Below are 12,680 nucleotides of genomic sequence, written 5' to 3'. Positions count from 1 at the left end.
ATGATACAGAAACCATGCTCCTGTTTTGGATTGTTAACATAAATGATAAATTGATCTATAAAATTACCATGACTTGCTTGTTTTGTATTGCTTGTAGACATTTCTAATGTACCATTATTGGTACGAAATAAATTAATTATAAAACGGTTTAAAATATCCATCAACCTTCGGGAAATAAGATTTGCATATGTGGGTACCATATTTAGATTTAATATCAATCATTCCATTAGTTTCGATGATATAAAAGGGCGTCAAACATAATTTAAGTAAGTAGTGTAAAGCAACGACTTATCGGTACGTACAAGCTTAAGAATTGAAAGACTTTTTTTTTATCATTATTGTATTATTATTATTATTATTATTATTATTATTATTATTATTATTATTATTATTATTATTATTATTATTATTATTATTATTCTAGGATGATGATGATGGAGATTAGATTTTATACTATAAAATCACAACTAATCGAATACCTGACTATCGTTTGTCCAAAGAATTAATGCTTTGACAAACAGTAGAATTTTATTTCATTTAAAAAAAATCCTTTTTGTGTAGGAAATCCTTTTCTTTTTTAAAAGTAAATTTTATATCATTCGGCAAAATTGAAATAACAAAAAATACAATTTTGCATAATTCAGATTCTAACTTTCCAAAATGCGAATTTAAACTGTATACGTATCTAATTTTATGAGAATAAATAAAAAAGTTATATAGCAAAAATACAGAACTCCAAGAAAAATTCAAAACGGAAAGTACATTATCAAACGGCAGAATCAAAAGTTAAAACACATCAAGCAAATGGAAAACGACTGTCATATTCACTACTTGGTACAGCCATTTCCTAATATAGATTAGCTAAACACATTAAACTACATTATTTTGAGAGCATTATGTGTCATTAACCAAACATTTCTTAATGTAATGTATATTTCAGAAAGATGTTATCTTACATGACTATATGCTTTTCTGTCTCTGTTTTATTAACCGTTGTTAACGGAGCTATGGATCCCGAAGCACGAATCACGTCTTTAGACAGAACACACGCCTCGGCTGCCCAACGAACTGTAACAAAAGTTTTGTGGGTTCATAATGGAGGGCCATGGGGAACATGGAGTCGTCCTGAATTTTGTGCAAAAGGATATTTTGCAAGTGGATTCTCTTTAAAGGTAAGTTGTTAAACATGGCCATATGCTCTTTTATATCACGTATTTACATTGTTCTGTTAAACACCTCTTTTACAACTTGGTTAATCGAAATATGCAGTTCCTCCAAAAGTGTTTTACACTTTATTACAGTTACAACATTATGTTTAGGTCTTAAGTTGGTCTAATCACTATAACGTGACATATATGTCAGTCTATAACCAAGGTTGAATCTCACTCAGGCAAAGTTGATCGTAGACAATATTTGCTGTTCTTTTTTTCGGCCATTTTGATTTTGATACTCCTTAACATTAAGTCTTTTCTGTTTGAAGCTCTATGACCCCAGTGGTCCTCTTGAGGGGTATCATAAAGATGTAATATTGCAACCTGGTTTAGTGCTACGCTTAACAAATATAGCTTTTAAATAAAACACCAATTTTCACCTAAAATATTGGTTCTTTCAAAACTTTGAATCTTTCGAAAAACTGAGGATTTTCTTATCCCAGTCATAGATTACCTTGACCGTATTTGGCACAACTTTTTGGCATTTTGGATCCTCAATTATCTTCAACTTTGTACTTGTTTGGATTTATAAATATTTTGATATAATCGTCACTGATGAGTCTTATGTAGACGAAACGCGCGTCTGGCGTACCAAATTATAATCCTGGTACCTTTGATAACTATTTACACCACTTGGTCGATGCCACTGCTGGTGGACGTTTCGTCCCCGACGGTATCACCAGCCCAGTAGTCAACACTTCTGTGTTGACATGAATATCAATAATGTGGTCATTATTACAAATATTCTGTTTACCAAACTTTGAATTTTTCGAAACACTAAGGATTTTCTTATCCCAGGTAAAGATTACCTTAACCGTATTTGGCACAACGTTTTGGAATTTTGGATCCTCAATGCTCTTCAACTTTGTACTTTGGATTTATAAATATATTGATATAAGCGTCACTGTTGAGTCTTATTTAGACGAAACGCGCGTCTGGCGTACTTAATTATAAACCTGGTACCTTTGATAACGATATATTTATGAAATTATGTTAACGTAAATTACATTAAAATGTTACAAAGCTGGTAGAGGAAAATTTTCAAATTGGCCTGTTACTAGGAGGCTTGAGTTCAGGTTCAGGGATATAAAAAGCAATGTTTTGTATGTTTATGCCAATTTCATTAACATTTAGTAAGCGTGGAGTTAGTCGAATATAATATTAACCACATAATAGTACAATTTTACATAACAGTCAAATCTTGGAATCAAGAAACAAGTTTGGAAAAAACTTTAATCAATCCATCTCTGACATGGATTACAAACGTATTACTAATTTCAATAGTAATATTTCCTGACATGGATTACAAACGTATTACTAATTTCAATAGTAATATTTCCTGACATGGAATGATCACATTCCTTGACATTTTCAATGGATTAGAAATGTTATTTTCTAACAAAATCGTTATGTGTATTGGTTATAGGAGATATTGTTTTCAGATTATGGAATATATGATAACCCTTTAATTTAATTGGGTAAACGGATATGTAAAACTAATATTAATTTTAAGAGTTTGACCTTGTTCGGTGAAATCATAGTTTATATAGTGTATTCGACCACAGTCATACAAACTAATCTAATATGTCATTTGCTTCAACAACGTTAAAAAGTGAGAAAAAAAAAAGACCCACGAAAATACTGAAAAACGGAAAGTTCCTAATCAAAAATGGCAAAATCAAAAGCGCAAACACATCAAACAAATGGATAACAACTTTCAGATCCCTTACTTGGTACAGGCATTTTATAATGTAGAAAATGGTGGATGGAACCTGGCTTTATAGTTAGCTAAACCTCTCACTTGTGTGACAATTGCATCAAATTCCCTTATATTGACAACGTTGCGTGAACAATACAAACAGACATAATAGGTAAAAATGTCAAAATAGGGATACAGCAGTCAATAAAATTGAGAATGGAAATGGGGAATGTGTCAAGAGACAACAACCCAACCGTAGAGCAGACAACAGACGAATGCCACCAATGGGTCTTCAATGCAGTTAGAAACTCCCGCACCCATCGAAGGAGTCTTTCAGCTGGCCCCTAAACAAATATATATCGAGTTCAGTGATTATGGACGTCATACTTAACTCCGAATTATACACAAGATAGTTATATATCATGTATATATTAGTATTTTTACATGACTAACAAAGGCAGCTCCTGACTTGGGACAGGCGCAAAAATGCGGCAGGGTTAAACATGTTCCACCTTTACCTCTAGCCAATGTAGAAAAACAAACGCAAAACAAAACGCATAGTAAAACTCACTTTAAGAGAAGTCCGAGTCCTATGTCATCAACACTGTGTTATAATCTTAATCACTTTAAAAACAAACAAATATGTAACAAAGAAGCACAAAATTGCATATAGACCAGGCATATTAGCAAAATTTAAAGACAAGAATGCCACAGTTACCATAGTACAATAACACATTGACGGGATGTATAAGTACAGAGCCATGTCAGATATGTATTTTACTCAATAAATCTACCATATTTAAACATGTTAATTTTTTTTCAATCCTTTTACTACTCTTTCGAAGAAAAGTTAGGTGTCCTATTTTCCTCAACATTGTTCAATTTTTATTTTCTTTATATATCTTGTATAAGATTGAAGGAAGACAAGGAAAAGGAGATGACACTGCACTGAATGCTATACGTCTAAAGTGTCGGAAGGGACATAACTCTCCTAATACTGGTGGAACTATTTGGGCGCATGAAGGACGATGGGGTCAATGGTCGAGTACAATAAACTGTCCCTCTGGTAAACGATTTGTTGGATTTCGTTTGCAGGTTGAAGACAGACAGGTAAATGAAAATAATGTCAAATCTGTATTTTCAAATGTATAATGACAGATCTAACTTCATTTGCTTTTTTGGAAACATACATATTTTTTACGTCGTGTTACATTTGTAGATGTGGAGAACTTCTGAAAAATATCTTGTTGCGCCAGGAAACTTATATTTTGCATAATTCATACTAGCGTTAATGCCTTATAATAGTACTCATGTTACTGTGTGATTTTAACATGAGATTAACACAAATTTATAATTTTCATAAAATTGTGCTTTCTTAGTGGATATTTTATACATATTTGTAAAGGCAGTGATATTCATAACAGTTTAAGATGATTTGCCATGTTTCGTTGGCATTTAAATTTTGTATCAAACGACGTCATTAACCGAATAGCCAATAGAAACGACAAAAAAAAAACCTGTACTGCTGGTTTTTTAAAGATTGAAACAAGCTTTCACAAATGAAAACAGCGTATTTTCAATTCCATATGTATATCTTCACCAGGAACGCTCTGGATGTAATATTTAAAGGCAAAATTGACATATTATTAAAAGCACTTGCTTGTTTGCTTGTTTCTTAATCCTACATGTTTTTTCCACAATGTAAATGTATATTGTATAAAATGTAACTTATTTCTATTGCTCAAATACTGGGAAGATTGACGTCGCCTTAAAGCTCAATACATATACTAAAAGCCTTTTAACGATTGTTTGAGTTTTGTATTGCTCCCTGCATTTACCACAGAATTAATTGAAAGTTAAAATATTTTGCGACGTCAAGTCTTAAAGTAATTTTAATTTACATGAAATATAAAATTATAATGGTAAACATTCATTGGTATCATTAAACGATTTTTCAAGTTAAAATATTATTTAAAAAACTAACGATTATGAAAAAATATTTGTTTCAGGGGAAAGGAGATGATACAGCTGCAAACTATGTAAGATTTAGGTGCAGAAGGGTCAATGGTGGAGCAACACGTAGAATAGGAACTAAAGGAATGTGGGGAACATTTGGAGCATGGAGTAACAACTGTCCTCATGGGTCTGCAATATGTGGACTTAAAGTCAAAATTGAAAAACCCCAAGGTAAAGGGGACGACACAGCACTGAACAACGTAAAGTTTTATTGTTGTACACATTAATAAATATTTGAAGTATCTACATTCACTTTCTGTTAATTCTCATCATGATACCATTCAAATATTATTTATCATTTTCCGATTTTGGACTTTATAACGGGTTTTCTGTATTGTTTTGAAAACTTATTGCAAACGCAATAGCACATCTTTATTCTTATGAAGATGTTGTTTATTCATTGAGCCTGGAACTTGAGATTCAACCTGTGTAGATGCATCGATCCTTTAGATAAACTAATCATAAAAGTTTTCCAATTCAACAGTGTTATAAGGTCTTTGAATATTGTTTTTATTGGTAGAATGTTTATTTAGTTATCAGTAGATTCAAATCAAACTAAAAAGTATTGTTTTATCTACATATGCCCACATTCATATATGAATATACAATTTGTAGCACATTGTCATGTTTTTTTTCTGACTATAAATTGCGTCTCTACACTAAACCCATTCTAGTATGTGCACTGATTGGTATTTTTAAAAGTACAAGATGCATGATTTTTAAAGTTCTAAGCTTTGAACTAACCTAACTGTCAGCAACTGAGAGTGATCTCAAATCTGATTTGTTGTAGGGATCCAACCGATGTATTTTCAGAATTAACAAAACAGATGTATTTAAAGAATTAACCGAACCGATAGTGCAGATAAATACAGTGTATAGTTAATACTAACTTTGCTTGCATAAATGAATCCTGGAATTCTTATTTTTAGAGGGGGTCACTTATTAGTTAATAAGGTAAAACCGGTGCTGACTCCTAGACGTCTTTTATCATAGATCTAGTCGTTTGATTTCTGTCTTATATATACTCCCATCTCCATTAATAACGATAAATAAAAATTGAGGGCTAACTAATTATTAAAAAAAAATGACAGATCTTTGTTTGTCTCTACAACTTTTTTGAGAACTTTGTTGCTCGGGCTGAGCTTGAAATAAATAAACTATGTCGAAAGAATGTCGTCTTCCATGCGTACATGTATAACCCTTTCCTTTCATTTCCATTAATTTCTATTTATATGTATGACAAGTAAACTTAATAATTTGATTGTTTTGCGTCCGTATGATTTGCTCTTTAGACATATTTTTTTGGAATACGAAACAACCTTAAACATACATAACTAATGACTTTCTTTTTGCAATTTTTTCGCGTTGACTTTCAGTGATCATCTAACTGATCTTATGAATGGTTAACCAACTTTCTGCAAAGACACTGGTACCGTTTTACAAAGTCTGAGTAGCAGCTGCAGGCTCTTGTATACCAAATAAGCTTGGAAATGAATATCCCATATGCAGGTGAAGTTTTTATATTGCTACATGTACTAAGGTGGGGAAATTGATAATTTCAAAATTAAAATGGTCTCTTTTGTCATAGATTCTGGTACTGAGATGACCGTATATAACAAATTCAAGGCATAGGTCTAAAATGAGGCGGAGGAAGTCGTCTCTGTTTTTCTATAACTTCATGTTCTGTATGATATATTAATGGAACCAATTCAGACAATTTTTGATTTTTAATGAACACAACATCATCAATATAACTGATTGTGAAATTAAATGACCTGGCTTCTTTGATCTTCTTGTTTTTGACAAGTGTCTGAAGGAACTCCGACTCATATGAAGAGCACAGTTCGTTCTCATAGGAATGCCGACAATTTTGAAAAAAAGTTGTTCATGCATTTATTTGTTCTGTATTCCTGTAATTTTGTCATTTTAGCGTATAATTAGCATTGCCATAAACCGCTTGGTTTGACTAGTCACATAAACAGGTTCAACCCACCATTTTTTCTTTAGATATCATGTACCAAGTCAGGAATATCCTGATTATGGCAGCTTTTATCTAAGAGTTCGTTTCTATGCAAGTTGCATTGTGGTTGGGTTTTTTTTTTTTTTGCACTTCATTCAGTGTTTCTGTTGTTTCGTTGTTTTCCTCTTATAATTGATGTGTTTCCCTCAGTTTGAGTTTGTAACCCGGATTTGTTGTTTTTCTCTCAATCGATTCATGACTTTTGAACATCGGTATACAGTTGCCTTCAATTACCTCCAATTTTTACAATTATGTTGTCAATAAGAAACTCTAGCACACTGATCACTTGTTTCTCTGTGTAGCATGTTTTACCTTTTAGTTCACTATTAACAAAATATGCCGTATGGTATCCCAAAGTAATAAATTCAAAGCGTATTTTATGTTGAAAAACATTGTGTATTATTTCTTTTAGACGATTTTTTCAATTTCTCATGGGGAATGGTTGTATACAGGGTTGAAAAATCTATAGTTTCAAAAGAACTAATTTCAGAAAAAGATCGAAATTTAAAATTATCCAGAAGTTCTTTAGAGTTCTTTAGAATCCACATATGATTAAAACCATTACGCAAGTAAACACTTTCACAGTATTTCTGAAGACCCCCTTTCCCTGCGGATATTTTTTTTTTGAATTTAATGAACGCATGGTTTGTTACTACTTTCGCCTTCTTTTTTAGGCTATAAATGTATACGTTGCACAATGTAATAATATAATAGTGTGCTATATATCAGGATTTTCCAATTGATTTCAAACGGTAGAATCTTATTTTAAATTTGGAAGATATTAGCAAGCAAAATCGAGGGAATTGTGCAAATGATGATACAAGCATGAAAGTTACCACAAAGCATCACTATTATATACTTTTAAAGAAATAACTGCTGGCCATTAAAAAAAATTTTTTTTTCAAGATGGCCACGGCCATTTTCTAAAATGGCTGTTTTCTTCAGTTTGAATATACTGATTTTTCTGGAAAACTTTTCTTTGAACTTCTTTTAGTAAAAACCAATTATCAGGTTTGGCGGATACCTTCCTTACATCACATATTTATAAAAAAATGAGTATTTGACATATCCATTATCTGCGCATGCGCGAAAATGTTACAAAATTCTTTCAAAAACATTTGAACTATTTACTATATATTTAGTGTTTTTGGATTGCTAATGATATTATGAATTGGTTTAATAACATTTTTCAAGGTTATGATACACATGTGTTTAACACTTTTGCGCATGTGCTAACTATTTATAGACATCAAGAGCGATTTGTATGCACTACCAGGCAATTCTCAAGTATTCGATGGATAAGGCGAAAATGTGCTGAATCCCGTAGAAACATCAATTGTAACTGTAGATCAGCCACTTTTGATAATGCCTAGTGAGCAAGTTCACTGGGAATTGCCTGATTTTTACGGAAAAGAGAAGTTTATCGTCATGTTTGGTGGATTGCACATTGAAATGACTTGTTATAAAACTCTTTGTGATAAATTGCGTGATAGGGGATGGACGTGTTGTCTTACTGAAGCCAATATTGCAACACAAAGAACGGCAGATTATTTTTATGTATGTTGAAATGTACCTAGGACTAGACAGGCGCATCAGACAACTTCATGTATTTTGCTTGAACTGTTAATTTCGGATTATGAAAGCTAAACTCAGAATGTATAATTATGTCATGTGACGTTCAATGATTTAAAAGACTGGTGTATAGAGTCATCTCAACCACAGTTTCATTCCTGGCGTTCAATTATAAATTAAGAACTTCTTCTGATTTTGGTATTATGCTAATTTCATGAGTGAGATTTTGTACTTTACAACAGTCCATATAAAGCATGATAGCGTATTGTTTTAGGTCTTGATCGTGTAAATTATGCTCGAGCGTTACCGACCAATCTTCAAGATATGAATTCCCTTCCCGAACATCACCCACAGGTGGCAATGGAATTTGAAAATGATAATTTCACTGTACGTAGGACCAGCAAATTTCTTTCTTATAACACAATTGATCATGCACAAAAACAGAATAATGCAATTGTAAAGGACGATGTTGGTGCCATAGGATTAACCGAAGATCCAATTTAGACAAAGCTGGACCAGGAGTCAGTATACCAGAAGATGAATTTGAAAGATCTTGTGGTTTGGGTCATTCTATAACAGATGAACGACCTAATGAAGACTCTACGAAAACACAATAGATGTCTTTAAACAGCTTTTAAGACTTTGTAAAGTGATGAACGAGTTTGGAAATTCAATTCTAGAAGAGTCGTCAGATTTGTAAAAAAAATACTCCATTTAGGAAATTGTTGAACAAGTAAAATATGTAAATAAATTCCAAGATATTGGTCCAAACAATACGAAGATCTTTTGAAGCAAATGCAAAACGAAGGAGAGCCTGCTTTTTATAACCAAATAAAAATATCAACTTCTTTTTTTGGCCGTAAAATGAAACTGGAAACTTCTTTGTCAAAAACAAAGCTAGAAACCTTAAAAGTGATTGCGATATCTTTTCTAGACTTTTCATTTCTTGTCACAGTAGACAGTTTTACCTGAAATATTTCTGTATCCATCAAAACCAAACTTCTCCCGTCCGTCTTTATCTCAAGATGTTTCTTGAAATAGTGGTATTAAATCGCTGCAAATGTGTTTACTTGAAACATTCTGCGATTTTCTGATCCAAATTCGGACGCATTTATCGTTGGTTGGACAGCAATGGTTAATTCCAGGTCTCAAACTTGGGCAAAAATATTTGATGATTATGCAAATGATGTCATACTGCCTTACATAAAATTTTGCATCGATAAGTATTCAAGAGTAGACATTGCATTTGATGTTTACTTAATGAATAATTTAAAGGCTGTGACAAGACAAAGGCAAAAATTTTGTGCCAGATGGAAAGGTGTTGGTTCTGGTAGAACGCCAAGGGTTTGGAGTAGTTTTCTCTGTGAAGATGACAACGAAATGAAATTGTTCAAGTTTCTTGCTGACAAAATTGCTTCTTAAGAGACTAATAAAAATGTGAATGTTACTCATGGTGAAAATATTCTTTGCAATTTCAATAAGGATACTTCCTATCTACCCCTTGTAATGATGAAGAAGTAGATACACGAAGGATTGTCCATGTTCCGCATGATTATGAAAAGTGTTGTAAAATGTAATTTTATGTAGTACTGACACAGATTTAAGTGTGAATTACAGCAATTGCAAAACTAGGTAGGACACATTGTGGGTAGGTTATGGAACGAATCAAGACTTTTGATGGCTTCCTGTACGTGACTTATCAAATGCGTTTGGTCCTTGTGTAGCTGCTCTTCCTTTCGTCTATCCATTCAGTGGATGTGACACTTTGTCGAATTGTCGTGGGAAAGGGAAGAGGTCAGCTTGACGTTCTTTTTTGGCTTAAGTATGAAGCGAGGCACGATGTGAATTGTTTGCCAGGAAGCAGCGGCATTATGGTGCAATTCCGCCTACAAGAGGTTCTTTTCAAGAGCACATCAAAAGAGAAGTTAATCAAGGAGGAGTTGTTTGGGCTCAGCCTGATTCATGTATTCGACAGGTACATGTACCAAGACATGAAGACTGGGGTTGGATGAAAGAAAGAATCAATGACAGTTGGACACCGAAATGGACTTCTGTGACTGCCGTTGCATCCTCGTGTCAGGAACTTTTGAAATGCGGAGGCAAAAATCCAGCTGTGTTGGTAACTTGAAATACTACCGTTCTGGCCTTCCTTGTACGGGTTGTTGTATAGGCAACTGTCAGATAATTATCAGATGAGCAACCTGTCTTTGTAACCAAACTAGGCATTTACACTTAACAAAGAGTGTTATCACTTGTTAAGTTGATGGAAATTATAAAAATATTTTCTCCGTATCTGCCTCCATTTTGGAACCGGAAATCACTATTTTTCTTCATTTATGTGTTGTTTTGTCGTACTTAGGAATTGTTTGTAACGTTTTATCATAACTTACATTAGATTATACCTATAACACATTTTTCAAGGATTTATAGCCCATGTGAAGTTGCTTGAAAGTATAACAATTGAATTTTTTGACTTTTTTGCCGGCATTTTGAAACCGGAAGTCACCTTTAGTTTCATTAATGTATTGTCTAGTCGTAATTAAGAAACTGTCATTTACTTTTTATCAAATCTAACATTGAATTTTACATATAACACACCTTTCAAAGGAGTAACGAAGTATTGCCAATTTGTAATGACGCCATTTCCAAAATGTGTGGTGGCCATTTTGAAAAATAGATTTTTTTTTCTGGCCAGCAGCGGATTTTTTATAAGTATCATTTAGTTAACCTTTATACCAAATTTCATGCTTGTATCACGATTTGCACAATTATGTCCATAATATCTCCCACTATACGGGGTAAAATCATGCATGAAGGGCATGCTTTGTCCGGCTTATTTTTCATACAGTTTTTTAGCTACTGCTTTTAAACATTGTTGGATAATACTAACTTAGGATGGGCAGATGGCTAGTATTTTGGTTTGGGTAATATTTCGTTTAAACGGCATGAGTGCGAACTTTTTCAATCTTATACCCCTCTCTTACATCTTCTTCTCTTTGTTTTGGAAGTTGAAAGATACAGCAACAAAAGAGTCCTTCGAAATGGACTAATTTAGAGGACTCATCAGTGATAATCTAATAAAAAAGGTAAAAAAAAAAGCCAAAAGGCTGCATGTTTGTGATATAGCCTTTTTTCACAGAATAAATTATATATTTATTGGAAATGCAATGTTTAACCACACGACGTATGCAAATACCTTTTACACTGCGTATCATATTTATAATTTTTAAATACATCTCAATGATGCACTAGAACATACCTTTATTACATGTTTGTCGTTAGACCGGATATAACATATAGTTATATGTAACGTTTAACCACAAGGCGCATCCTATACCTTTAAAACTACGCATCTGATCAAATTTGAATGTCATTATTAATGATGGGAAGTTAATCAGCTAATAATAAAAAAGATAGAATATCGTGGATAAGCTTCATTGTACATATCCCCTTTGAATTGAGAATTATTTTTCTGTGGATGGAGAGAAGTCCTCCGTTCCCCTGTTAGCAAGTTAAAATCTGATCAAGTTTTTTAGTCTTTATTATTGATACAATATGACTATCCTTTTTCTCTCTCGTTATGATATGTATGATGTAAGAAATACAATATGACTATCATTGTCCTCGATATTAATAGTTTCATTTTCACATCCATTTTGAAATCTTTTTGTTTGGGAGGGGGGTTCATGGGTGGCTTTGTGTATGTGTATGAAAAAAAAACCATAAAAAGTACCTTGCTTTTCAGTTTGTACGCCAGTGTTTCGTATTGAAAAGACGCTAAAAAGAACAGTTGAAAAGGCCAAATGAATTACTATATTTTTAATGTGTGTGTATATGGTAGTTGAGAAGGGGTGATTTTTTTTGTGAGATACTAAATATCTTTAAAGAAAAATAATTTGTTTCAGAATTGATGTACAAAGATAGTTTGGTGTCCCTTGACGCCAGAATGAATACATGAATGTACTTTAAAATGCATGTTTTGTAGGTTATCAGTATTGAAAAAAGTCGAATATAATAATTGTCATGATAAAAAAAATCCAAAACCCTCTCACAAAAGATGAAAGAACCAATTTCTTTCTGTCAACAATGTTAAAAAAGAAACATAGAAAACTTGACAAATAATGTAAAATTTCGTTATTCAGCCTCATCAAAATTCTATACA

At 32.8% G+C, this 12,680-nt stretch overlaps 1 protein-coding gene across 1 annotated transcript; it reads left to right on the top strand.

Moving 5' to 3' along the window:
* Positions 1-845: 845 nt before the first annotated feature.
* On the top strand, positions 846-5,174 carry LOC143046736 (vitelline membrane outer layer protein 1-like). Its single transcript, XM_076219833.1, has 3 exons — positions 846-1,172; positions 3,823-4,020; positions 4,920-5,174. Exons 1-3 carry the CDS (start codon positions 945-947, stop codon positions 5,151-5,153), a joined length of 660 nt encoding a protein of 219 aa, XP_076075948.1. The 5' UTR covers positions 846-944; the 3' UTR covers positions 5,154-5,174.
* Positions 5,175-12,680: the final 7,506 nt, after the last annotated feature.

This window comes from Mytilus galloprovincialis, chromosome 9 (assembly GCF_965363235.1).
Source record: "Mytilus galloprovincialis chromosome 9, xbMytGall1.hap1.1, whole genome shotgun sequence".
NCBI classification, from domain to species: Eukaryota; Metazoa; Mollusca; class Bivalvia; order Mytilida; family Mytilidae; genus Mytilus; species Mytilus galloprovincialis.
Note: the sequence above shows the minus strand (reverse complement) of the source record. Positions and strands in the feature narration are given on the sequence as shown.

What these genes read in the sequence shown, in the direction of transcription:
- LOC143046736 (XM_076219833.1), top strand. Translation starts at nt 945, where the DNA reads ATGTTATCTTACATGACTATATGCTTTTCTGTCTCTGTTTTATTAACC. An exon ending in CAAGTGGATTCTCTTTAAAG is followed by an intron (nt 1,173 to 3,822) that starts GTAAGTTGTTAA and finishes ATCTTGTATAAG; the next exon opens with ATTGAAGGAAGACAAGGAAA. An exon ending in TGCAGGTTGAAGACAGACAG is followed by an intron (nt 4,021 to 4,919) that starts GTAAATGAAAAT and finishes TATTTGTTTCAG; the next exon opens with GGGAAAGGAGATGATACAGC.